At 41.7% G+C, this 27,679-nt stretch overlaps 2 protein-coding genes across 3 annotated transcripts in view; both read right to left on the bottom strand.

Annotated features, from left to right (window-relative positions):
• mmp28 (matrix metallopeptidase 28) overlaps positions 1–7,447 on the bottom strand; it is a 29,285-nt gene extending 21,838 nt beyond the window's left edge. Inside the window, exons 1-2 of the mRNA XM_084143429.1 lie at positions 7,196–7,447; positions 4,367–4,443 (exon numbers count right to left, since the gene is read on the bottom strand). Of these exons, the coding sequence (XP_083999555.1) occupies positions 4,367–4,443; positions 7,196–7,327 (209 nt within the window). The 5' untranslated portion in view covers positions 7,328–7,447. The remainder of the gene's footprint in view (positions 1–4,366; positions 4,444–7,195) is intronic.
• Positions 7,448–7,807: 360 nt separating this feature from the next.
• LOC311102139 (RNA-binding protein FUS-like) lies at positions 7,808–27,208 on the bottom strand. 2 transcript variants are annotated; one of them, XM_084143371.1, is made up of 16 exons: positions 27,088–27,208; positions 26,242–26,272; positions 25,355–25,391; positions 25,207–25,273; positions 25,025–25,115; positions 24,750–24,859; positions 22,721–22,868; positions 19,796–19,830; positions 19,206–19,238; positions 18,882–19,027; positions 16,899–17,028; positions 16,704–16,817; positions 8,956–9,073; positions 8,726–8,805; positions 8,479–8,605; positions 7,808–8,241 (listed from the first exon to the last, which is right to left on the bottom strand). In XM_084143371.1, exons 1-16 carry the CDS (start codon positions 27,095–27,097, stop codon positions 8,202–8,204), a joined length of 1,317 nt encoding a protein of 438 aa, XP_083999497.1. In that variant the 5' UTR covers positions 27,098–27,208; the 3' UTR covers positions 7,808–8,201. The 2 variants fall into 2 exon arrangements, with proteins under 2 accessions (XP_083999497.1, XP_083999498.1); XM_084143372.1 differs by lacking the exons at positions 19,796–19,830; positions 22,721–22,868 and having other exon boundaries at positions 27,088–27,198.
• Between the last annotated feature and the right edge of the window lie 471 nt (positions 27,209–27,679).

Here is a 27,679-nt window from a genome sequence, read left to right as displayed (position 1 = left end):
GTTGCTGCAGACTGGAAGGCGGTACCTTCATGCTGTTAACAGCCCGTTCCAGCTCATCCCAAAGATGCTCTATTGGGTTGAAGTCTGGGGACTGCGAAGGCCACAAGTAAATTGAACTCGCTATCATGTTCCAGGCGATATTTTTCCACTCCTTAATTGTCCAGTGTTGGTGATCGCATGCCCGCTGGAGCCGCTTCTTCTTGTTTTTAGATGATAGGAGTGGAACCGGGTGTGGTCGTCTGCTGCAACAATCCATCCATGACAAGGATCAACGAGTTGTGCGTTCCGAGATGCCGTTCTGCACACCACTGTTGTACTGCACTTTTATTTTTCTGTTTGTGGCCCGCCTGTTAGCTTGCACGATTCTTGCCATTCTCCTTCGACCGCTCTCATCAATGAGCTGTTTTCACCCACAGGACTGTCGTTTGTCGCACCATTCTTGGTAAACCATAGACACTGTCGTGCGTGAAAAGCCCAGGAGGGCAGCCGTTTCTGAGATACTGGATCCGGCGCGCCTGGCTCCGACGATCATACCACGCTCAAAGTCGCTTAGGTCACTCGTTTTGCTCATTCTAATGTTAAATCGAACAGTAACTGAATGCCTCGATGCCTGTCTGCCTGCTTTATATAGCAAGCCACGGCCACGTGACTCACTGTCTGTAGGAGCGATCCATTTTCATGAACAGGGTGGTGTATCTAATAAACTGGTGGGTTCAGAAAGTATTCATATTCCCTTGACTTATTCCACATTTTGCTGTGTTACAGCCTGAATTCGAAATGGATTAAATAAATAAAAATCTTACCCATCTAAACACAATACCCCATAATGACAAAGAGAAAACATATTTTTAGAAATGTTAGCACATTTATTGAAAATGAAATACAGAAATATTTAATTCACATACACTACCGTTCAAAAGTTTGGGGTGACTTAGAAATGTCCTTGTTTTCCATGAAAACATACAGTACATGAAATGAGTTTGAATAGTAAATATAGCAAAATGCATAGGACATATAGTCATTGACAAGGTTAGAAATAATGATTTTTAATTGAAATAATAATTGTGTCCTTCAAACGTTGCTTTCGTCAAATAATCCTCCATTTGCAGCAATTACAGCCTTGAAGACCTTTGGCATTCTAGTTGTCAATTTGTTGAGGTAATCTGAAGAGATTTCACCCCAGGTCCTGAAGCACCTCCCACATGTTGGATTGGCTTGATGGGCACTTCTTAAGTACCATACGGTCAAGCTGTTCCCACAACAGCTCAATAGGGTTGAGATCCGGATGACTGTGCTGGCCACTCCATTATAGACAGAATACCAGCTGTGACTGCTTCTTCCCTAAATATTTATTGCATAGTTTGGAGCTGTGCTTTGGGTCATTGTCCTGTTGTAGGAGGAAATTGGCTCCAATCAAGCGCCGTCCACAGGGTATGGCATGGCGTTGCAAAATGGAGTGATAGCCTTCCTTCTTCAAGATCCCTTTTACCCTGTAGAAATCTCCCATTTTACCACCACCAAAGCACACCCAGACCATCACATTGCCTCCACCATGCTTGACAGATGGCATCAAGCACTCCTCCAGCATCTTTTCATTTGGTCTGAGTCTTACAAATGTTATTCTTTGTGATCTGAACACCTCAAACTTCGATTTGTCTGTCCATAACACTTTTTTCCAATCTTCCCCTGTCCAGTGTCTGTGTTCTTTTGCCCATCTTAATATTTAATTTTTATTGGCCAGTCTGAGATATTGCTTTTTCTTTGCAACTCTGCCTAGAAGGTCAGCATCCCGGTGTCGCCTCTTCACTGTTGACGTTGAGACTGGTGTTTTGCGGGTACTATTTAATGAAGCTGCCAGTTGAGGACCTGTGAGGCGCCTGTTTCTCAAACTAGACACTCTAGTGTATTTGTCCTCTTGCTCAGTTGTGCACCGGGGCCTCCCACTCCTCTTTCTATTCTGGTTAGAGCCAGTTTGCGCTGTTCTGTGAAGGGAGTAGTACACAGCGTTGTACGAGATCTTCAGTTTCTTGGCAATTTCTCGCATGGAATAGCCTTCATTTCTCAGAACAAGAATAGACGGACAAGTTTCAGAAGAAAGTTATTTGTTTCTGGCCATTTTGAGCCTGTAATCGAACCCACAATTGCTGATGCTCCAGATACTCAACTAGTCTCAAGAAGGCCAGTATTACTGCTTCTTTAATCAGCACAACAGTTTTCAGCTGTGCTAACATAATTGCAAAAGGGTTTTCTAATGATCAATTAGCCTTTTAAAATGATAACCTTAGATTAGCAAACACAACGTGCTATTGGAACACAGGACTGATGGTTGCTGATAATAGGCCTCTGTACGCCTATGTAGATATTCCATAAAAAAATCAGACATTTCCAGCTACAATAGCCATTTACAACATTAACAATGTCTACACTGTATTTCTGATCAATTTGATGTTATTTTAAATGGACAAAAAAATTGCTTTTCTTTCGAAAACAAGGAAATTTGTAAGTGACCCCAAACTTTTGGCCTAGAGAGCTGCCCTGCGGTACACCACACTTTACATGTTTGAGATTAGAGAAGCTTCCATTCAAGAAACCCCTCTGAGTTATATTAGATAAGATAGCTCTGAATCCACGATATGGCAGAGGTTGAAAAGCCATAACACATACGTTTTTTCAACAACAGGTTATGGTCAATAATCTCAAAGGCTGCACTGAAATCTAACAGTACAGCTCCCACAATCTTCTTATTATCAATTTCTTTCAACCAATCATTGGCCATTTGTGTCAGTGCAGTGCATGTTGAGCACCCTTCTCTATAAGCATGCTGAAAGTCTGTTGTTAATTTGTTTACAGAGAAATAGCATTGTATTTGGTCAAACACAATTTTTTCCAACAGTTTGCTAAGAGCTGGCAGCAAGCTGATAGGTCTGCTTTTAGAACCAGTAAAGGCCGCTTTACCACTCTTGGGTAGCGGAATGATTATGGCTTCCCTCCAGTCCTGAGGACAAAGACTTTCCTCTAGGCTCAGATTAAAGATATGACAGATAGGAGTGGCTATAGAATCAGCTACCATCCTCAGTAGCTTTCCATCTAAGTTGTCAATGTCAGGAAGTTTGTCATTATTGATCGTTAACAATAATTTTTCCACCTCTCCCACACTAACTTTACAAAATTCAAACTTGCAATGCTTTTCTTTCCTTATTAGTTTTTTCATGCATGAGTACGATGGCTCATTGTTCGATGTTGGCATTTCCTTCCTAAATTTGCCCACTTTGTCAATGAAGTAATCATTAAAATAATTGCCAACATCAAATGGTTTTGTGATGAATAAGCCATCTGATTCGATGAAAGATGGGAGTTGAATTTGTCTTTCTGCCCATAATTTCATTGAAAGTACTCCAAAGATGTTTTTCTCCATCATTCTTTATATCATTGATCTCGGCTTCATAATACAGTTTCTTCTTCTTTTTGTTGAGTTTAGTCACATAATTTCTCGATCTGCAGTTAGTCAGCCAGTCAGATGTGCAGCCAGACTTATTAGCCACTCCTTTTGTCCCATCTCTTTCAACCATACCGTTTTTCAATTCCTCATCAATCCATGGAGCCTTAACAGTTCTAACAGTCAGTTTCTTAACAGGTGCATGTTTATCAATAATTGGAAGAAGCAATTTCATAAATTAATCAAGTGCAGCGTCTGGATTCTCATCCACATAAGAGTCACAGCAAAATATTTTGTATATCAACACTAACATTCTTATATCAACACAAACATTCTTAGTGAGATTTGAACTCTACATTCCAGAGTGGTTAGGAGGAGAGGAGGTTTCCCAGTTCAGCGGTGGTGGTGAGGGAGTATTTTACTGCCTGCCTTTTTACATGACCCCCCCAAGGGGTTGGCCCACAGACCTACACCCTCCCCTAACACCATACAGCCTGACTCAGCTACCAGGCTAATAGCCTTGAACTGACTCTAATCAGCCAACAGAGATCTTGATAAGTGCATTTTTCAATGTAGGACCTTGATAAGTGCATAATCCAACTGTAAGTCGCTCTGGATAAGAGCGTCTGCTAAATGACTAAAATGTAAAATGATTATGAGTCTTTGGGCCAACATAAATATTCTGCTCCACTGGGCAACAGGCTCTCTGAGGAGGAAGACTACTCTATGCCCCCCTGGTCGAATTGAGAACAGAGGGTGAGGCTGTGAAATACAGTGTGAGAGACGGAATGGCCAAGTCTTAGCCAGTGGAGAATGTAAGGGGACACATGAAGGGGACAAAGAGAGAAACCGACACAGAACAGAATTGCATGAAGGAAATGGAGACAATTCAAAAGAGTGACAGTTATTTGAGAGACAGTAGTACCGTACCGGACTGCTGTTTTGACCTCTGCAGCATTGTGTATGTGATTGTCCTGGTGCAGGTAGCCATATTTCTCCAGGAAGCCCTGCAATAAATGTCACATCATTATTTTTCATGAGACTCCCACAGTTACTTGGTATTTAAACATGATGAAATCAGACACCAATTTGCCTCAGCCTTGTAAACTTCAACTATTTCCTTAGGGCCTCTCTACATGTCTTTAAAAAGACAAATGGAAAAATATTTTTCCATTTCATGTTAGTCACTGTCAGGTAGTAGCATGCTAACGTTCCCCCTCATCCCTCTGTGTAACTGAGGAGAGAGTTGCTGGGCTCCGGAACACCCATCTAACAGAGAGAGAGCAGAGAGACCATCAGTTATCAGGTTCTAACCGCTGGGCTTGATGTTAACAACAGGCACCAACAGGAAGAGGTATGATTAGAGATGTGGTGGGGAGGAAATAAAAAAAATCTACAGATCAGAGGTGCTAAATACTCTCGGCTGGCGAACGGTAGACAATCCTGTGTGTGTCCGACCCCTTACACACGGGGAATGTGGAGAGAAAAGTTACATTGTCCTTAACATCTTGGTAGAATCAAACCACATTCTTCATTATACTGGAATCCACTTTTAGCTTTTGCCTGTGTAATACAATATCAGTTGTCTTCTGATTCAAATGATTTGCCTCATTTAATTGCACAACACAGCAATTTAGTAGTTTATAAAACCAGATATACCACAGATTTGGTTTCATACACCTATTTTGCCTCAGTACTACGCAATTAAATTACACTGAACAAAAATATAAAACGCAACATGTAAAGTGTTGGTCCCCAGTTTCATGAGCTAAAATAAGAGATCCCAGATATTTTCCATACGCAGAAAAAGCTTATTTCTCTCAAATGTTGTGCATAAATTTGTTTACCTCCTTGTTAGTCAGCATTTCTCCTTTGCCAAGATAATCCATCCACCTGACAGGTGTGGCATATCAAGAAGCTGATTAAACAGCATAATCATTACACAGGTGCACCTTGTGCTGGGGGCAATAAAAGGCCACTCTAAAATGTGTAGTTTTGTCACAAAACACAATGCCACAGATGTCTCAAGTTTTGAAGGAGCATGCAATTGGCATGCTGACTGCGGGAATATCCACCAGAGCTGTTGCCAGAGAATTTAATGTTAAGTTCTCTTTCATAAGCCGCCTCCAACGTCGTTTTAGAGAATTTGCCAGCACGTCCAAATGACTTCATAACCGCAGACCACGTGTTACCCAGGACCTCCACATCTGGCTTCTTCACCTGCAGGATGGTCTGAGACAGTCTCAGGGAAGCTCATCTGCATGCTTGTCATCCTCACCAGGGTCTTGACCTGACTGCAGTTCGGCGTCGTAACCGACTTCAGTGGGCAAATTCTCACATTTAATGGCCACTGGCATGCTGGAGAAGTGTGCTCGTCACAGATGAATCCCGGTTTGGCAGTATGTCCAACCGGCCTCACAATTGCAGACCACGTGGTGGGGGCGAGCGGTTTGCTGATGTCAACGTTGTGAACAGAGTGCCCCATGGTGGCGGTGGGGTTATGGTATGGGCAGGCATAATCTACAGACAACGATGGCATTTATCGATGGTAATTTGAATGCAGAGGTACGGTGACGAGATCCTGAGGCCCATTGTTGTGCCATTAATCTGCCGCCATCACCTCATGTTTCAGCATGATAATGCATTGCCCCATGTCGCAAGTGTCTGTACACAATCCCTGGAAGCTGAAAATGTCTCAGTTCTTCCATGGCCTGCATACTCACCAGACATCACCCATTGAACATGTTTGGGATGCTCTGGATCGACGTGTAAGACATCGTGTTCCAGTTCCCACCAATATTCAGCAACTTCACACAGCCATTGAAGTGGGACAACATTTCACAGGCCACAATCAACAGCCTATCTGTGACTAACAGATGCATATCTGTATTCCCGGTCATGTGAAATCCATAGAATAGGGCCTAATTAATTTATTTCAATTGACTGATTTCCTTGATTAACTTTAACTCAGTAAAATCTTTGAAATTGTTGCATTTATATTCTTGTTCAGTGTACTGAAACAGTATAACAAATTGAGTTGGGTAAAACATTTAAAGTGTTAGACTATAATTTAGGTTTGAAAACTGAACAAGAACTGTAATGAAGGTGTTGTAGGCAGTCAGTATAACCACAGTGGAATAGGATGCACATTTTCATTTGGGTATTTATACCTGCCAGAATTTAGCTGTGGAATCTTGCTGGAAGGTAAAATGCCTGCTTGATAGAAAATACTCACCAGGTCACATAGGCAAATTAATAAATCGACAAAACCCATCCATCCCTGAGCACAAGACGTTGTAAAGACATATGAACGTCTTGTGCTCATGCATTAGATTCTAATGGATTTCACTCCGACAGCCATTTATTCTTTGGTTTTCCATTATAGCTCAATCTGAGGTAGCCTGCCTATCCCTCTAAAAACAACCACTCTAAATTCACAGTTGCAGTGGGCGTATGCTTCCTGGCTCAATTTAGGAGAGTCAAATTACTATATGAATTCATCTCTACGCGCCATATACTAAGGCTGCGTTATTTATTATTTATTTACACAGGCAGCCATTCAGATCATTTTTTTCACTAATTGGTATTTTGACCAATCAGATCAGCTCTGAAAAAGATGTGAAAAGATCTGGGAATGGCTAAAAAATACATAAAATGAATTGGCTGCATGTGTAAATGCAGCGTTTGTGTTAGAATACATTCTCAAAAATAGTCTACTTCTAACGTTAAGTTGTAAACATTTTAGAAAACTTAACGTACCTCAGCGGTCTCGACCCGCCAGTCCGTTGCCACCGGTGTGCAAACCGTTGACTTTATGAGTATCAGCGCAGTTATAATACATGCACCTATATCCCACAATTTATTCTGGTCCGGAGAGAGTCGAAAACTCATTGTATGACACTTGTAATACAATTAGACTAACCACACAGCCATCATAACCATACATTTAAATCCAAATAAGATATTTCCAAGTACTGCTTGTCTAATGTGCAACCAGCAGGGATATATCAATGTTTGTGATCCCTGTGCTGTGTAGGCTACACCGGCACACTAGCCACTCCTGTCCCAGTCATTTTGCACACATAGGGGAGGGACAGTACCGCCCACAGCTCAAGGGCTGGATGAGAGCTGAAAGCAAATACTGTACATTGAGAGCATGTGAAAACTTCCCTTCTCTTGGCACGTTGTATAGGCTACCTCAATATTGTTCGAATTAATTGACCTACAGATATTGAAAAAAGCTGACATGCTTTCTTAAATGCTAGGGTATTACATTGCTAATATTTTACAACTTAGCAATTAATACCAACACATTCAACAAATCATGTAGATTCCCACTAGAACTTTGAATTAAAACATACATGAAGACACTAAGATCGGAACAGTTTAATATCATTTGGAAAAAAGAGAAACCCAAGTAAAACAGTTCATTTCAATTTTACAAAACAATGATACGAAGTCTTAGATAAGTCTACCTCACGATGCCTGGACCAAGTAGAATCGGGGAAATGAAAATAAACAAAAAAACATGACATTTGACCCTGCCCACTTCTACACCAACAACCCTGCTTATCAGCCCAAAAGTCCTTTCACAGTAGTTGCACATCTTTCCTGACCTCCCGACAAGACAGATCAGAAGCAGTACATGTGATGCATTGGTAATGAAAGGTATGCAAATCAAAGTGTATATCAATCCCCCCCCTCCCACACCCACCCCCTTAACCTATCCACTACCCCTGGGCTGGAATGGTGTCCATGTGAATCCTTAGTATGGCCGGTCTCTTCTGTCTTCTCTATGGTCACCTCTGAGGGAAGAAGGGGGAAAACAATAGACCCATAGTAAATTATGCTGTACCATGAAGGCATTGGCGTTCAGCTAGCTTAATATAAAAAAAATTAAACTCATTAATATTACAGACAATCTGACAAAAAAAAGTTTACCTAATTCAATATTCTACTGTTCACTTTCACATCTCAGGTATGCCCTCTTCTGGTCAAACATCTAACTGCATGGGAGGGAAATTAAGCAGTAAACAATTTACCTTCCTCCCATCTTGTATCCCCCACCACCATATCCACCGCGGTCACCTCCACGGAATCCCCCACGGCCTCTGTAGCCGCCACCCCTGTCACCACCATACCCTCCTCTGCCGCCACCACCACCACGATCTGCAAACATAAACCAGCTGTTAGAGCAAGTTCTCCTACAGAGCAGTAGTAGTTTAGTATTAGTGGTTAAATGCCTCAACTTCCCCCTATAGTCTACCTGACACCCAGTTCTTTACATACCTCCTCCACCGTCCCCTGGTTTTGGAGTGCCACACTTGTTGCATTCGTATCGTCGCGCAAAGTTCATGTTGCCACAAGAACTGAAAAGGAGAGGGGAACAATTGTCAATCACATTCAAAGATGTAGCCACTCCATATGAGAACAGAATTTAGTGGCACATACAATGGATGACTCATGAAATTGTTTTAATTGCATCTGTCCCTCTTCAAATAAAATATTGCAATAAATACCTGTTAGGACATGGCCAGTCCCCTCCCTTGATGTCAAAGTTGGGTCCACCACCACCACCACCACCTCCTCCTCCTCCTCCACCTCCAAACCCACGTCCACGACCACGGCCCCCAAAACCTAAAGAGCGACATCAAATACCACTTATCTAAGTGCAAGGGAAAAAGCTCAGTTTACTCTTTAGGAGTTATTGCCCAGAAACAAATAATTAAATGTGGCGTGCAAAAGCAGCCACACTTTAAATATTGTACCACGTATTTCTGACTTCTAGTTATTAGTTGGGCTTGCGAAGCAAGAGTCCCCACTTTAAAATATTTAACATTTCTTATTATAGTCATTATTTAGCACGCTACTCCTTTTACACTGTTTAAGCTAAAAACGCAGTTGAAACTTTAAAACGTGTAGACCGGTGTGGATTGACTTGCTTGTATATAACTGATATCTTCTATACTTTAAACTATTAAACTTTGTCCATCTTCATTCACTTTCTTCAGCATTCTAAAAAGGTCCCATTGTGACAGGACTTCCAACATTCCATTCACTGTAAATGCAATAATGCAACTTTAGACACAAATCACCTACTTTGACACTTTTCCAACAACTTGGATAAAGAGTTAGTGTATAAAATCTTCCTCTACTGCTCTGCTATTAAAATCTGAACAAAAATAATATACCGATCAAACGATACAGGTATTTTACTAACCGCATCAACAATATTTCCTCAAACCTTTTTTTTATAAACAACCAAAATTGAACACTTTCCCAAGTTTGATCGTATTAAATCTTAATCTACTTCTCCGCTATTCAAATCTGAAATCAGAACAAAATAACTGCTACCAATACAGCGGTTTTAGAAACCGCATTACATTTTTGCCACACAAGTGAAATTGAAAACTGTCGCAGGATCATTAACATTAACATATTTTCACACATTTACATTTTAGTCATTTAGCAGACGCTCTTATCCAGAGCGACTTACAGTTAGTGAGTGCATACATTATTTAATTTTTTCATACTGGCCCCCCCGTGGGAATCTGACGCCATGCTCTACCAACCGAGCTACATCCCTGCCGGCCATTCCCTCCCCTACCCTGGACGACGCTGGGCCAATTGTGCGCCGCGGCCGGCTACGACAGAGCCTGGATTCGAACCAGGATCTCTAGTGGCACAGCTAGCACTGCGATGCAGTGCCTTAGACCACTGCGCCACTCGGGAGAACTCACACCACTAAACAGAGTTCTCCAAAACTTGGTGTACAGTATCTATAGACCAAGATCTTTATTATGTATAATAAAAACAGGGGTTGGAACTGGTTCAGGGAACAGAACAGAACACCGGAAAATAATAAAATGTAAGGAACATAAACAGAACCTGGAATGAAAGTGATCCATACTGTTCAGGAACAGAAGTTATTTTACGCTCCAGGCATTTTTTCCTATTCCCACAACAAAACGCCTATGAAAAGCCCCCTCTGTCACTCAAACTTATTTGTGTCTGCCTGCAAGCTGAAAATCTTTGCCAGAGCATGTGCAGGCTACCTGCCCCTCCCCCCACCGAAGCATAGGCTACTGTAATGACGTTACAAGCTTGATTCAGAAGATAGAGCAAGAGATTTTTTATTAGCTACAGAAAAATTTATTAACTTTTCAATGCTAGTTAAGGATACTATAGGCCTATTTAACACGTTTCACGTTGGATTTAAAGGTAAGACGTGTTTTTAATTATGGTGCCGCTGTGCACACACAAGCTTGTTAGCTAGCTAACTCAAGATTATTAGTTACCTAGCTGGCTCAAAGAACATTCAAAAGTTCCTACATAGAAGCCGCTTCTAGGTATAATTCCGTGGACCTAATTCAGATAATGTCATACTGTAACAAGATGCCCAGTGAGTAAAGCCTCCTCAACACTCTTGCACTCTCCCCACCCGCAAACTTTGTCGCATCATGCGCCATACGTTAGACTACACTTGTCTGTCCATCACGCACGAAAACAACTATACTGAACAAAAATATAAAGGGAACATGTAAAGTGTTGGTCCAATGTTTCATGAGCTGAAATAAAAGATCACAGAAATGTTCCATATGCACAAAAAGTGTCTGATTGTTCACAAATTTGTTTATATCCCTGTTAGTGAGCACTTCTCCTTGGCCAAGATAATACATCCATCTGACAGGCGTGGCATATCAAGAAGCTGATTAAACAGCATGATCATTTCACAGGTGCACCTTGCGCTGGGGACCATAAAAGGCCACTAAAATGTGCAGTTTTATCACACACCGCCACAGATGTCAAGTTTTGACGGAGCGTGCAATTGGCATGCTGGCTGCAGGAATGTCCACCAGAGCTGTTGCCAGACAATTGAATGTTCATTTCTCTACCATAAGCCGCCTCCGCCGTCGTCTAAGAGAATTTGGCAGTACGTCCAACACGCCAGCCTCCCTGGTCTTTCTGGTTGAATGTGTTTGAAATTCACTGCTTGACCTTACAAATATTTGTATGTGTGGGGTACAAAGATGAGGTAGTCATTCAAAAAATCATGTTAAAAACACATTGCACACAGTGAGTTCATGCAACATATTATTTGACTTGTTAAGCACATTTGTACTCCTGAATTTATTTAGGGTTGCCATAATTATTTTGGGTTGTGGTCCTCTGTAGCTCAATTGGTAGAGCATGGCGCTTGTAACGCCAGGGTAGTGGGTTCGATCCCCGGGACAACCCATACGTAAAAATGTATGCACACATGACTAAGTCGCTTTGGATAAAAGTGTCTGCTAAATGGCATATTATTATTATAATAATAATAATAAAGGGGTTGAATACTTGACGCAAGACATTTCAGCTTTTCATTTTTTATCAAACAAATAATCCACTGACATTATGGGGTATTGTGCGTTTGCAAGTGACAAAAAAATTTGTTAATGTAATCCATTTTAAATTTAGGCTGTAACAACAAAATGTGGAAAAAGTCAAAGGGTGTGAATACTTTCTGATAGCACTGTACTTGCATTATTTTTTTAAAAACTGGTACCGGGCTACCTTCAGAGGAGTAGAGCAAAACAACGGACATGTGCGTGTCACGTTTTCGTGAAAAGGCAGATTTTCGGATTGTCTCATGGTCTGACAAACCCGGCTGTGGCTCGGCCACCTTCCACCACAGATGCAGAAGGCTGCCATTGGCTTACATGCTGACCACACCGCCAGCGTTGCGTGCACGAGCGTTGCAAAATAAACGTACACATACATGTTCTTCAATCATTTCATCCAAACTGCTCGCATGAGTCAACGAGCGTCTGCGTAGCCAGGCGCTAAAAATAGGACTTTGTACTATTTTAGATGCTTGACTCAGGGCAAGTCATTGTTTTTTTAGGAGCATATACCCACGTGGGTGATTGAGAGATGAATCAGGGTCACACTCCAGTCCATTTGGTGGTGGTAACGCACATCAAAGTTGGTTGCCAACTGCCATATAAAATCCACATTAAAAGCATTAACAAGGAGAAAAACAAACTTAGTTTCCCCTTTTTAATCTGTGGGTTAATTGTTACAGTAGAGAACACACAATGTTGTATGACTCAACATGGGTCAAAATTCTACTAAAGTGCCCCAAAAAATATATATATGCATCTCAGGTAAAATAACAACCCAATGTTTATTTTCCAGGACAAACTAGCTAGCAACAGCAAGCTACCTAAATAACCATGAATATTTCGACCAGTCCCCAAATTAATATAGTTTGTTCACAGTTTTGGTATTGAACATGTCTGGAAGGGATAGACAAAATCAACACGGCACACGCCAATTACATTTCCGCGAGGGCACCGACATCAACTCTAGGGGGTTATTAATACAGAAGCGAAATTTGTCCCAATACTTTTGGTCCCGAAAAAACAGGAGGACTATGTACGAAAAGTGCTGTAATGTCTAAACTGTTCACCTGATATGGATAAAAAAAAAAAAAAAAAAAAATTTAAAAGATCAGTCTGCACTGTAGTCATTTCCCAAAATAAATGTAATATTCAATACTTTGAGCTCATGTACACTACCAGTCAAAAGTTTAGACACACCTCATTCAAGGGTTCTTCTTTATTTTTTACATTGTAGAATAATAGTGAAAACATCAAAACTATGAAAGAACACATATGGAATCATGTAGTAAACAAAAAGTGTTAAACAAATCAAAATATTTTATTGGAGATTCTTCAAATAGCCACCCTTTGCCTTGACAGCTTTGCGCATTCTTGCCATTCTCTCAACCAGCTTCACCTGGAATGCTTTTCCAACAGTCTTGGAGTTCCCACATATGCTGAGCACTTGTTGGCTGCTTTTCCTTCACTCTGCGGTCCGACTCATCCCAAACCGTCGCAATTGGGTTGAGGTTGGGGGATTGTGGTAAAATAGCCCTTACACAGCCTGGAGGTGTTGGATCATTGCCCTGTTGAAAAACAAATGATAGTGGGACTAAGCCCAAACCAGATGGGATGGCGTATCGCTGCAGAATGCTGTGGTAGCCATGCTGGTTAAGTGTGCCTTGAATTCTAAATAAAATCACAGACTGTGTCACCAGCAAAGCACCTCCACACCATAACACCACCTCCTCCATGCTTTACGGTGGGAAACACGTGGAGATCATCCGTTCACCCACACCGCGTCTCACAAAGACACGGCGGTTGGAACTAAAAATCTCCAATTTCGACTCCAGACCAAAGGACAAATTCCCACCGGTCTAATATCCATTCCTCGTGTTCCCTAGCCCAAGCAGGTCTCTTCTTCTTATTGGTGTCCTTTAGTAGTGGTTTCTTTGCAGCAATTCGACCATGAAGGCTTGATTCACACAGTCTCCTCTGAACAGTTGATGTTGAGATGTGTCTGTTACTTGAATTCTGTGAAGCATTTATTTGGGCTGCAATTTCTGAGGCTGGTAACACTAATGAACTTATCCTCTGCCGCAGAGGTAACTCTGGGTCTTCCATTCCTGTGGCGGTCCTCATGAGAACTAGTTTCATCATAGTGCTTGATGGGTTTTGCGACTGAACTTGAAGAAACGTTCAAAGTTCTTGAAATTTTCCGGATTGACTGACCTTCATGTCTTCACGTAAATAGTCATTTCTCTTTGCTTATTTGAGCTGTTCTTGCCATAATATGGACTTGGTCTTTTACCAAATAGGGCTATCTTCTGTATACCCCCCTACCTTGTCACAACAACTGATTGGCTCAAACACATTAAGGAAAGAAATTCCACAAATTAACTTTTAGAAGGCACACCTGTTAATTGAAATGCATTCTAGGTGACTACCTCATGAAGCTGGTTGAGAGAATGCCAAGAGTGTGCAAAGCTGTCATCAAGGCAAAGGGTGGCTACTTTGAAGAATCTCAAATATATTTTGATTTGTTTAACACTTTTTTGGTTACTACATGATCCCATATGTGTTATTTAATAGCAAACTTTTGACTGGTACTGTACACACACCGAGTATACCAAACATTAGGAACACCCTCCTAATATTGACTTTCACGCACCCCTACCCGTCGGGGCATGGATTCTACAAGGTGTCAAAAGCGTTCCACAAGGATGGTGGCCCATCTTGACTCCAATGCTTTACACAGTTGCGTCAAGTTGGCTGGATGTCCTTTGGGTGGTGGACCATTCTTGATACACATGGGAAACTGTTGAGTACAAACCGGTGCACCTGGCACTTACTACTGCCATACCCTGTTCAAAAGCACTAAAATCTTTTGTCTTGCCCATTCACCCTCTGAACGGCACACATACACAAGCCATGTCTCAATGTATGCATTTTGTCCCCCCACTTTTGATCTGAACTCACCGTCACCCACTAATGATCTTGTCATTTTTGCAGATAAGAGTTTGAGCTAGTTATGTATCCATTTTATATTTAAAAATGAGCTTTTTTCAGAGTGAGGTTCTCTTCTCCCGGCCGCATCGACCATATAGTGCAGCTCAAAAGTGATTGCTGTCCTTGTTATGAAATTATCAACTTTACCCTGTATATTTTTATATCTAAAAATTACTAAATACACTGATTGTTTAAAGCAAAACTACCAAAACTATTGCTGATGGTAAACCTGAAGAATCAAAATAAAATCTAAATGATGGAAGCCCAGATCAGCAGGTAATGAGTTGTCTCCGGTAGCACTTTTATTCCGGTAAAATAGCATTTTCAACAGCGCATTTGAGGACAATTATGGTCCACTGTAGCTCAGCTGGTAGAGCACGGCGCTTGTAATGCCATGGTAGTGGGTTCGATCCCCGGGACCACCCATACACAAAAAACGTATGCACGCATGACTGTAAGTCGCTTTGGATAAAAGCGTCTGCTAAATGGCATATTATTAATTACCAGGCTAATGACATTGGTTGTCACCAAGCATCTGCACAGATGGGGCTCTCTACCTGTGCAGAGCACATGCCCCTTTGCCCTTCCAGTCTTCAAAGTGGCCTTTTCGGTGGTAGTATAATCCCCTCCCCCATTGTTCTGAGCAAGTCGTTAAGTTCTCATCTATGCTTCAGAACCAAAACATTGTGCATCTTGATTGTTGATCAATGATCAGTAATCATCATTGGCGGTCACGCATATCCAGATTTGTGACCAAAAATAACTTGTTTCATTTCAGAGTAGGCCTACGTTTATGATCCATCTAAAACACAGTTTACTTTAATCTACTATGGACTCATCTTTGCCAGAACAATAGGCTACCTGGCAATTTGATTGATCATTTTCATATTTCAGATAAGTTTGGGCCATGCTGTCTAAATGTCTAAAGACAAGCAGCTGTAACATCGCATTGCCTTCAATATTATGGGATGAAGATAAAACATTGTCAAATGTATTACGATAATTGTGAGGAAGAACAGGGTTACCCGGCAGGCAATTAGCACTCTGCAGGCAGGCTGCCCTCCAAAGTGATGGCGCAGTGCAGACAGAACATGCTTTCCACCCGATCCTGCAACCTCTGCTAAAGTAGGCCATATGCTTTTTTGCTTGCTCTGGACTCCAGAGAAGTGACATGATATAGCCCTGGTCGATACTGGCAGCTAACTAATGACTTTCCGCTCCTAAAGCAAGTGTAAAACACATTTTATTTCTGTAGCCTATCACCTTTTATGGCTGTAACAGGCTACATTTGTGCAGCGATTGTGCATGACGTGCGCGAGGGGTGGTCACAAGTTTTGTACCACTCCCTTTTAGGGTGCGCGGGTCAAAATGTTTGCTAACCACTAGGATATATGATAGTGGCAACAAATGGAGTTGGGTTGGATATAGTAATTGTAGGCTACATTATTTCTTACAATCTATTTTGACTGGAATTGTTGGTCCTTTTTGTGGGGGTGCCCTTTGTTGTTTGAGCACATTCCCCCTGAAAAGGTCTGAGCACGGCCCTGGTTGTCACTCAACTGATAAAGCCTAATATTGCGCAATCCATTTCTACAAGCATTTAAAATGCTGAAGATGCTGCACAGATGTGCAAAATCTGGTCAGCACGCTGTGCGAAGTTGTACTGCCCGATGCATGCTACATTTGGGGTCTCACGGACTGATGCACTCATATCTTAACTATTTTAACCAGATTACGATTCGTATCTGTGAATCATTATACCCCTATTGCCTACCAATGGGTTTAAAGCTCATCTTTAGCTGAAAGATAATCTTGTGTTTTTGGAAAACTCAACCGCAGACAGTTGCAGTAACATTTGAATGATTCGTCATCAAAAAGTGAATGAAACGTACCTCCTCCTCCTCTTCCTCCTCCTCCTCCCCCTCCTACACCGCCACCCCTCTGCGTGAACTCAGCTCTTCGGGTGGCAAAAGACACTTTGAGGGGTTTCCCTTGGAATTCTTTGCCTAGAAGAAAATGAGAGATGAGAATGGAACAGAAGAACTGTACACAGCATACATGCATGGGAATACAGAGTACACCCTTACCATCAAACCACTCAATGGCTGCTTTGGCAGAAGGTGGATCATCAAATGAGACCGTGGCCTCTCCCTTCAGTCTTCCAGTAGCCTTGTCAGAGTACAGGTTGATCATGGGCAGGCCAGTCTTCTTGTTCAACTATCAAGACAGGACACAAAGATTAACACTTGGACACATACATCTGGGTTGCCATTAGGACTGAGAATTGCCAGGGACCTCATGATAAGTTATCACGATACTTAGGCTCCAATACATTATGTATTGCGATTTGATACTGCAATTTTATTGCCATTTCATGTTCCAAACATATTGCTCACTATATGTCTGCTGCAGAGACCGAACATGAGAACATTTATTTTGATGAGTCATGAAAATAAGTGCTGAAAACATGTTGGCTCGCTAATAAGATGGAGAACATTTTTGATTTGGCACAGGTACAGCAGACTAGCGCTAGCTAATGCTACCTAGCAACAACATACACCAAAAGTTTGTTGAGTCAAAATATTGATATAACATTGCAGACCTGCCAACCTTTAATTTTTATGAATACCACATCGATGCGGCGTGCGTACAACACCCACACTGCTCAAATCATAGGCAAAAGCACCAAAAAAAAAAAGAAAGAAGCTTAATAATGATGTTGGCATTAGACTGCCTCAGCAGGAATGGTAAGCTATAGCCTTATGGGTACTTTGTAATTGGCTGCTATTCAGTAGGTCACTAGAAATACTTCCCCCTCAGGAAGTTGGAGCATTTTGCATTTTTGTAAAACCTATAACTGCCATTTGCTGAAACCTAGTCTTAAATTATAACAAACAATGTAGCCAACACTGGAGTTGTGCGTTTAACCCTAAATGAAATTGAGGTGTTCTCAATGACACATTTTTCTAGGTTAAATGTAGGGGTAATGATTATTCTAATTAATAGGTGTCTTTATGTGGATAGTAGTAAAAATGTAAACTGGATTCTTAATTTTGTTTGGAAGACAATTCCAGTAATTGAATTATTCTGATGCAATGTAGTAGTCTAGCAATGTAAATGTAAATGTAGCCTAGCTTACTGTAGGTTATTTGGAATATGAAACTGAACTAGGCCTGAGCTTGTTTCAGATCCCTGACCTAATCCATCAAGTTAGGTCTGACTACTAGGCTACCATTCATTCAACATGCCTCGTCATTGGTAAACTGACTATTACCACATCATTAGCAGCCTACTGTTGACATACAGCTATATCAAGAGGACAAATTACTTACTGATTAATTAACATAGGCCAACTAATCTACAGTCTAACAACTTTCTGTGAAGGATGTTATTAGCCGAACAGCTCTCTGCCATGTCGGTTTCCATCCATGCAGCGACGCGCACTGAACTACCGCACGCCTCCTTCCTCGTCAATGCGCTCACTCCTACTACCCTTGCAGAGATCAAAGCATGTGCGGGCAAGAAACTGTTTTAGCTCAGTTGACTAAACGCTGTAGGTAACAACCTCTGTCGTAATGCCACCTTAATTAAGGAGCCAACTACAAAATAGTGGTTACGTGCTTGACTAAAACACCATTTTGGAAAACGTATTTGTAAACATTTTTCCTCACACATTAGCGTTATCAACAATGTGGAGAGCTGCCATCCAGCTCGTGGGAGGAAAATAGTATGCTAGTACGACAACGAGCCGGAGTGGCGAGACAGCATTTTTTTCTCCTCGCCCAAGTCTTCCGATTGGCTCAGCTCCAACTTCAGACGGTCGAGTCAAAAACCACAATGCAACAACAGAAGCCTATTTTAGGGTAGTTATTTGTACCAGGTTGGCAGGTCTGATATTTTCCCCAAATAATATTGCGATATTTAACTAAATCGACCCCACCAATCACTAGTAGCCATGCAAGTGTACAGGGAGAAGCAGTCCCTGACCAGAAACAATCCTTCCATCCTAGCCACTTACATTAAGTATCTAGGCCCTATGGGGTAGGGGCTAAGGTATTGCCAATCCATACCTTAATGATCCCAATCTGTTTGAAGTAGTTGCCCACTTCATCACTTGTGACATCTTCTCCCAGTCCCTGGACAAAGATGGTGTTGTTGTCAGAGTTGTCCTGCTCCCCGCCGCTGCCGCTACCTTGGCTACCGCCGCTACCTCCAGCTGGGGACAAACATCGAGATACTACTCAGCGGCTGCTTCACTTGAACCAGCCTGTTATTCTGTGGCATTCGCTTGTGAGAGACTAGAGGTCAGTGTTAGTCTGGCATGATTGCAGGAATAATCAAACCCTAGATTGAATTTCAGGGCAACAAGAAGCAAACAAGCATGTGCAACTCACTTGGTTCATCCCTTGAGCCGTAGTCTCGAGGACCTGAAACACAACAAACAGGAAAGGTGGGGAAAGCCATGAGAACCTGCACTTTGTACACTACACAACTTCATTGAAAATCCATACAAACAAGAATTCATCAACTCTCTACCAATACAGTGTCCGCATGAGGCTACGTTAAAACATATAGAATAAAGCAGTTTACAGCTTTCTGCTGCAGTGTTGAGACAGTTGCATCATTCATATATATCTCAACACCTTGCAACATGGGCAGACATGTTTGCGTTTAGAAATAAAGACACCAAATCTCTCCAGTTTCCTTCTTCGCCACAGCACTTCTCATCCTCTGTCATTTACATTCAACCTTGTCCTCATGCAACAATACCATTATGTATAAACTTCAGGCTTCATGTGCTAAAAGATCTAAAGAGCATTTATGAGAACACCCCCTCCCTAAGAACAATAGGTGGAGGCCTTCGAGGTTTGGACAAGAAAATGGTGGCATTCAGTTTGTTTTGCTTTCATTCTCACTCCCTTTCTCTTTTGCTAATCAACCTTTTTCCTCCCCAACCGAGACAGTTCTGATGCTCGTCACTTACCACCGTAATTTTTGTAGCCACCACGGTCACCACCTCTGCAGAGGAAAAATTGTAGATATGATGGGTTTCCTTTGTCCCAACAGAGCTCAAAGCTCCCCTACATCCCCATCAGTATGCACTCCTGCCATGGTGTGCGACTATCGTGGAAATGTCTTCCCACTCACATGGGAAAGTGTTAGTCTTGGACGTTTTAAGATCAATGGACAAAATTAGGCAGAACTCCCACTATATACAGGTAGGTTCTGATGAGTGAAGAGGCTCTGATGGCTAATGTGTAAATTTAGATTGCTACAAGACCAGATTAGCTTAGAGTATTCAATTGGATAACGTTTTTGGATAAAAAGGTACTGATAGGTCGAAATGGTTTGAATAGTTGTGGCACTCGACAAGTCGAGTGTTCTTCCATTGAGTGCTTATATGAGCTCCATTAGCTGAGGTCCAAGTTTTATTTCATTCACTGAAACCTGTAGTATAAAATGTAGATCCAAAGTTAACACAATACAAATGTCTCCATGTCAAATATACAACACTTGAATGAAACCTGTTGATGTACAGCAGCTTACAATGTTCCTTGGGTTTAACTTGTGAAAATCACGTCACTTCAAGAACAGATCATTCTGGGTTATTGTTTAAGCCGTTCATGAGGCGGTTCTCAAAGCAACGGGGGGGCGCAAAAATAATCCTCACTCCAGCTAGAATGGTCTTAACGTTGCACAGAGAGCCACTGAATAGTTTATTAGCCAAAAGCACCCATAACAGCCAGCAGGATTCCTAGCAGATCTTTGATAAACATGTGCTGAAGCATTCCAACTCGCCTCTGATGTCTATTACTTCTCAGGAACCATGTCAAATGAAATCTAGATTGTCAGCAATTTTGAGAATGTGACAGCACTGCGGCAGAACTACTGTACTCGTTATTCAATGCCATTACCAAAGTGGTTGTTAAAAGTTTCCCGTTACAAATAATGTCTCAATTTCAAATGATAGCCTAGGATAAGATAAGTAATCTTGCTAAAAATAATGGTTTAGGCTACAAGTCTTCTACACTGAAAGCTACTTGGCCAAGATCTATAATTGCTTGTCATATACAAAAAAGTTTCCAGAACTGCCCTTGTAGATAGATAGCAATGTGAACCGATCACTGGCAAGCGACAGAATGTCCTGACTATTATAATCAACAGCCTTGTTAATGAAGACGTACAAAAGCTGGGGTCTACAGGATCCTTGGCTGGTGAAGTGACTTAATCCTCAACACCCTATGTAATTCATAAAGGGGGTCAGGTGAAGTGTCCACTTAACTCCTTGCACCACAGGTGTCAATAGCAGACACCCCACCATGTCATCTGTCCCACAAGCCATTTGAGCTTCACATTTATTTCCATTTGCAAGCAAGGCCATAATCAGCTAGAATATTGCATGCATATTTATGATTGCGATGGAACACAGGTTATATCCTCACAAGTCATTTAAACCACATAAACACAATTCTAATTCTATGAGTGAAGCTTCAAGGTGAAACATATAGCACATCTAGGGCTGGGCGATATCGAATTAATGTTTTAGCGCGATGTTCCAAATGCCTATATCACAAGATTCAAGGATTTTATTTTTGGTCTTGTCTCCTTCGCTCCTTCTGTGCTTCCCACTCACAGACACAAAGCCCCTCCCCCTGCCACTCACAACAAAGACGAGATACTACACCGTGCATTCAGAAAGTATTCAGACCCCTTCCCTTTTCCCACATTTTATTACGTTACAGCCTTATTCTAAAATGAATGACGAGCAGGTGTCAACATACTTTTGGTCATGTAGTGTAACTTCTTTCTCTGAGAAGCAGTTTAAACTATTTGCATTTGGTCTAACAGAATCGTTCATATGGACAGAAACGCTTATATTATTTTACTGTAATAGACGAGAACTTAAACTTTCTAACGATACCCTTATGTCTCAACTCCCAAAATGTAGAACAGAGCAGACCCTACTAAAATGAGAGTATCAACGAACATGTTGTGTAAAATGAATGTTCAGTTTGTCGCGTGCGGCACCAAGTACCGCTAGCATAATTTTAGCCACAGACTTACTGTATGTGCTAGCTGTCTGGTCTGTTTCATAAATGTTCAATGAGCATAACATGACGCATTTATATAAAGGAATTGGCAACTTGTTCTCATTCTGAAAAATAAGCAATATATCCAGGTAGGCCACTTGATTTCAAAATTTAAACAACCTGAACAGGCAGGCAAAGAGCTGGAGATGGACAAGCGGGTCTATTCATAACAGTTCAACTGTTCTACCTTGATAGCAAGCAAATAGATCCAAGTAGCAGGTGGGCTTGTGCGATTTGAGCCCTGTGTTAATTTTCTATAATGCCTGCTACAAGTTGTTCGTTATTAGTGGATGTGCATGGTTAAATTTGTAACAAAAAAATGCTTTTTTATAGACAGACTTGAAAGCCAGAGATCAGTGTTTATTGCAAAAAAGCTGGTAAAACTATTTTGATAAAAATAATTAAATTATTAGTGGGTCTTATGGTTGTGGAAGCCTTATATTTAGCCTAGGTATAATTTTACAAGCCCTGAATTAGATTATTCCTGACCGTTTGAAATGCTGTGTATTGACCTTTAAATGGTGCAACAATGCTTAGAGAAAGCTTTTTAAAAAACGAGGTATCGTGAATCGCCCATTAGCTTGAAAAAAATCTAACTGATTTTTAGGCCATATCGCCCAGCCCTAAACACATCCCAGGTGAAAATTGGTGTGGGGGGGTCTATAGCAGGGTGGGGAGTGAGGAGGTATTAGTCCATGTGAATGAGGTGTGGGATGATGGATCAGAATGGGTTATATCATGCATTGCGTTGGAAGGAACATCTACCTGGCATGGGTGTTGCAGAAGTACCTTGCGGGCGGTCACGCTCTGGAACTTACCCCATACCGGATGGAGGGCCGCCTCTTCCACCCCTGTCGTATCCCCCGCGCTCGTACCCACCACGCCCTCGGCCTCTATACCCGTCAGAAGAGCCCCTGTCTGAGCCCCCATCATCTCCACCATACCTCCTGCCCTGACCGCCTTCACCTGGGGCAAAACACAGGCACACAAGCCCTTTGAGTTATGTGGTGTTGTCTTTCTATTTCCTGTTTTATATGTATGGCACTTTGTTTTATATGTACGAGATTCTTCTGCAATGAAAAGTGATTTTATTATTAGAGGCATTCAGCCATACTTAAACAGTCCAGAGTTTGGCCGATCAGCCTTGGCCAAAGATGGCTATAAATTGCTGATCCTCCAAGTCAAATAAACAGACTGAAAAAAAAGTATGCAGACCTTTGCAGGCCATCTGATCAATAAAAACCATTGCCATGTAATATATACAGAGCATTCAGAAAGTATTCAGACCCATTGACTTTTTCTACATTGTTACTTTACAGCCTTATTCAAAAATTGATTAAATTGCCCCCCCCCCCCCCCCCCCCCCATCTACAAACAATACCACATAATGACAAAGCAAAAACAGGTTTAGACACCTTTGCAAATGTATTTAAAAACAATAATCACATTTACGTAGGTATTCAGACCCTTTACTCAGTACTTTGTTGAAGCACCTTTGGCAGAGATTACAGCCTCGAGTCTTCTTGGGTATGATGCTACAAGCTTGGAACACCTGTATTTGGGGAGTTCCTCCCATTTATCTCTGCAGATCCTCTCAAGCACTGTCAGGTTGGATGGGGAGCGTCACTACACAGCTATTTTCAGGTCTCTCCAGAGATGTTCGATCGGGTTCAAGTCCGGGCCACTCAAGGACATTCAGACTTGTCCCGAAGCCACTCCTGCGTTGTCTTGGCTGTGTGCTTAGGGTCGTTATCCTGTTGGAAGGTGAACCTTTTCCCCAGTCGGAAGCAGGTTTTCATCAAGGATCTCACTGTACTTTGTTCCGTTCATCTTTCCCTCGATCCAGACTAGTCTCCCAGTCGCTGCAGCTGAAAAACATCCCCACAGCATGATGCTGCCACCACCGTTCTTCACCGTAGGGATGGTGCCAGGTTTCCTCCAGACGTGACGCTTGGCATTCAGGCCAAATAGTTCAATCTTGGTTTCATCAGACCAGAGAATCTTGTTTCTCATGGTCTCAGTCCTTTAGGTGCCTTTTGGCAAACTCCAAGCGGGCTGTCATGTGCCTTTTACTGGGGAGTGGCTTCCGTCTGGCCACTATACCATAAAGGCCTGATTGGTGGAGTGCTGCAGAGATGGTTGTCCTTCTGTAAGGTTCTCCCATCTCCAGAGAGGAACTCTGTCATAGTGACCATCAGGATCTTAGTCACCTCCCTGACCAAGGCCCTTCTCCCCCGATTGCTCAGTTTGGCCGGGCGGCCAGCTCTAGGAAGAGACTTGGTGGTTCCAAATTCTTCCATTTAAGAGTGATGGAGGCCACTGTTTTCTTGGGGACCTTCAATGCTACAGACATTTTTTGTACCCTTCCCCAGATCTGTGCCCCGACACAATCCTGTCTTGGAGCTCTACGGACAATTCCTTCGACGTCATGGCTTGGTTTTTGCTCTGACATGCACTGTCAACTGTGGGACCTTATATAGACAGGTGTGCCTTTCCAAATCATGTACAATCAATTGAATTTACCACAGGTGGACTCCAATCAAGTTGTAGAAACATCTCAAGGATGATCAATGGAAACAGGATGCACCTGAGCTCAATTTCGAGTCATCGCAAAGGGTCTGAATACTTATGTAAATAAGGTATTTCAGGTTGTTTTTAAAAAATAAATTTGCAAAAATGTTTAAAGACCTGTTTTCGCTTTGTCATTATGAGTTATTGTGTGTAGACCGATGAGGGGAAAAATGAATTTAATCAATTTTAGAATAAGGCGTAACGTATCAAAATGTGGAAAAGGGGAAGATGTCTGAATACTTTCCGAATGCACCGTAAATGGATACAATAACTAACCTTCACTTCGACCTCTGTAGCCTCCTTGAGATTGTCCATAAGAGCCGCCATCGGCGGCGCCGCCATAGGAACTCGGCTGACTGTATGACGACTTGTCAGCGCCACCATACCTTGAGAAGTTTTCACAACAATTATTCTTGAGACACCAACAAAGAGTTTAATAATGAACAAAACAGATTACTGAAAGGTAACATTTGCAATGAGATTAGACCAGTGGGAAGGCAAAGTACGTAACTGCAAGCAATACTAGGTTTATGTAGTGCCTTTGATCTTACCCAGCAGCGGAATCCGAGCCTTGTTGCCCATAGCCATCATAGGCCGGCTGGCCATAGCTTGCCGCCTGTGTTGTTTGGCCATAACCCTCTGCTGGAGAAACAAAAAGGGAAATGTTATGTATTAAAAACAGCAACTTCTAGACCTCAAATAACTTAAAGACTCTCCCATAAGTTGAACATACCAGACTGTCCATAACCAGCATAACTCTGTCCACCATATGAGCCACTTCCATTTCCTTGACCATAGCCCTGCAATACGCATTGAATTGTCATTATATGAACAAAATAAAATGGTTTCAAAAAAGTGAGAAATTGAGGGGCCACACATACCTGCCCACCCTGCTGAGCAGGAGGATAAGCTCCATAGCTGTGGGAGGGAGGTAAAGTTTGATATCTTAGAGATTCTCCTGAACTTCTGTATACATTATAAATAATATGCCATTTAGCAGACGCTTTTATCCAAAGCGACTTACAGTCATGCGTGCATACATTTTTGTTTATGGGTGGTCCCGGGGATCGAACCCACTACCTTGGCGTTACAAGCGCCGTGCTCTACCAGCTGAGCTACAGAGGCCTGTAGTTCTTAAAGTAGCACTCATGAGCCAAAAGTGGTGCCCGAAAATTGCGTACCACGTCAGTGCGCAAAACATCTCCTGTCAACAAAGGCATATGTATAATCTCTAGGAACTCTATTTACCAGATGTAAAGTGAACCATGTCCCTCGCACTTCACACTAGACTTCCTACCACTGTATACACAGCAGGAATATGGTGTGGTTTGGACAAAAGTTGTATTCAGACCTTTATTTGATAGCGAGGGTCATATTTCACTTTACATCTGGTAAGTAGAGTTCCTAGAGATTATACATTGCCTTTGTTGACAGGAATTTTTCCGCGCACTAACGTGGTGTAGCCAGCTATATTTTGGTAGTGTTATTTTCCGTCGCCACCCACCAATACAATTCAGGGAGTCCAACCAATGCAGACTCCCTATGTTGTGCCCCAAAGCTACCATAACTGGGGATGTGCCTAATATCAATTAGTTTCCCCGTCAAAACCATATCCATCACAATAAATTAGACATTTCAAATAATCAAGCATTGTATGGCTAATTGGATAGTTTACAAAGAAACGTGCTTAAGTGGTAACTAAATAGATGGCTAAGTTACATGGCAACATTGAGTAGTAGCTAATGTATTCATTGTGATTTCACGTTACCTTGGAGCGCCAGGCTGACCGTAGCCCGAATCTGTGAACGAGAAGGGTATGAGTGATTGGGTGGCAAAATTGCTCCAACTAACGTTCGCTAGGTGGTTAGCCAATGAGCCATCTAACTGTTAGCTAACCATTGAACATGTCTCCTTATATGAACGTTACCAAAGATGTTCGTACCAATCGGACGTAAACCTGTAGCTAACTTATCTTGTTAGCTGACTTTAGCTTATTTTGATATCAAGTAAACTTAGTTAGCTAGTTTGGTAAGCTGTGACTTAACATTAGATGGGAACAACATTAATTTATCATAAAGATAATGCAATGCAAGTCAATACGAAATGCATATAACTACCCGGTGGAAATAGCAGGCCTTGGATAGCTAGCTACCGTTACATAGCTAACGTTACCTAGCTAGCTAACTACCGTAGCTAATTATATGCATGTTACTCGTTGAGTAGCTAGCTAACGTTAGCTTGCTAGTTAGCGCGGTGCTAACAGGACCACGCTGCGCGACAAAAATGGCGGTCAATTCTCGTCTAGAAAGAGAAACCAAACAATAAGAAAGATGGTTGAGCGATTCAAAATAACTAAGTGTGATTTTACAGAAAGCGGCAGACGTTATTTTCAAAAGAAATTGTCATAAATTCGCCAACAAACTATGGGTAGTATTTATTCTCTGATGGTCGCGCCTGAAAGCTTGCTAAACTAACGCTACTGTAGCTAGTTAGCGCACTAGCTCGCTAACTGAGACCATCAGTCTCAGCATTATCATTTAACATTTTATAACAAATTTGACACATTAAATTAATATTAAACAAATCGCATACATTTAGTTCACACTAAACTTACCAGAGGCCATTCTCCTCTTCTCTTATTATTATTATTTTTTCGATGAATCACTTTTCAACAAATTAAAAACCCGGTAACATCAGCGCACAGCCGCACATACACTGCGGCAATTATGAACTCTAACCTACTGCTGGGATGAACCAACTTTTGAGTTAATTTTTATATTTTCTTACACATAATAATTAAAACCAAGTAACCTTCAAAACATGTGTGTTGAACATAGCTATGTTCGTATTTAATAAATGTGTCAAATATCTAGTGACAAGACACATGTTATACAGTAGTTTGATAAAAATGAATACCCCTATTGTTAAATAATGGTGTGTTCCATGTTTCGCCGTTTTCTTATTTCCCTTTGATTTCATCTTCATCATCAGCGAGGGAGCTTGCCCAGAGAATTATACTATAACGCAGCATCAAGGAGTTTGCCAGCCAACTTGCCAAAATATTCTGAAATAATTTAGCATTTTTTTAGAAAGATAAGATTGAAATGGCCATTGTCTCTTTGACTCAACAACCAAAAAAACACGAGTTTAGCTTTCTTTTAAAAGGGAAGTTCACTCATTTTTACGTGGCCTTATCTTCCCTCTTT

Source organism: Coregonus lavaretus (genome assembly GCF_964263955.1).
Source record: "Coregonus lavaretus genome assembly, chromosome: 26".
Taxonomy (NCBI): Eukaryota; Metazoa; Chordata; class Actinopteri; order Salmoniformes; family Salmonidae; genus Coregonus; species Coregonus lavaretus.
The sequence above is the reverse complement of the archived record's forward strand: the minus strand, read 5'-3'. Positions and strand labels throughout refer to the sequence as shown.

Excerpts from the sequence above, each read along its gene's own strand:
- LOC311102139 (XM_084143371.1), bottom strand. Across the intron at positions 17,029-18,881 it reads AACAGATTGGGATCATTAAG|TTGAACAAGAAGACTGGCCT; the intron begins GTATGGATTGGC and ends CTGTCTTGATAG. Across the intron at positions 16,818-16,898 it reads AGCCATTGAGTGGTTTGATG|GCAAAGAATTCCAAGGGAAA; the intron begins GTAAGGGTGTAC and ends ATTTTCTTCTAG.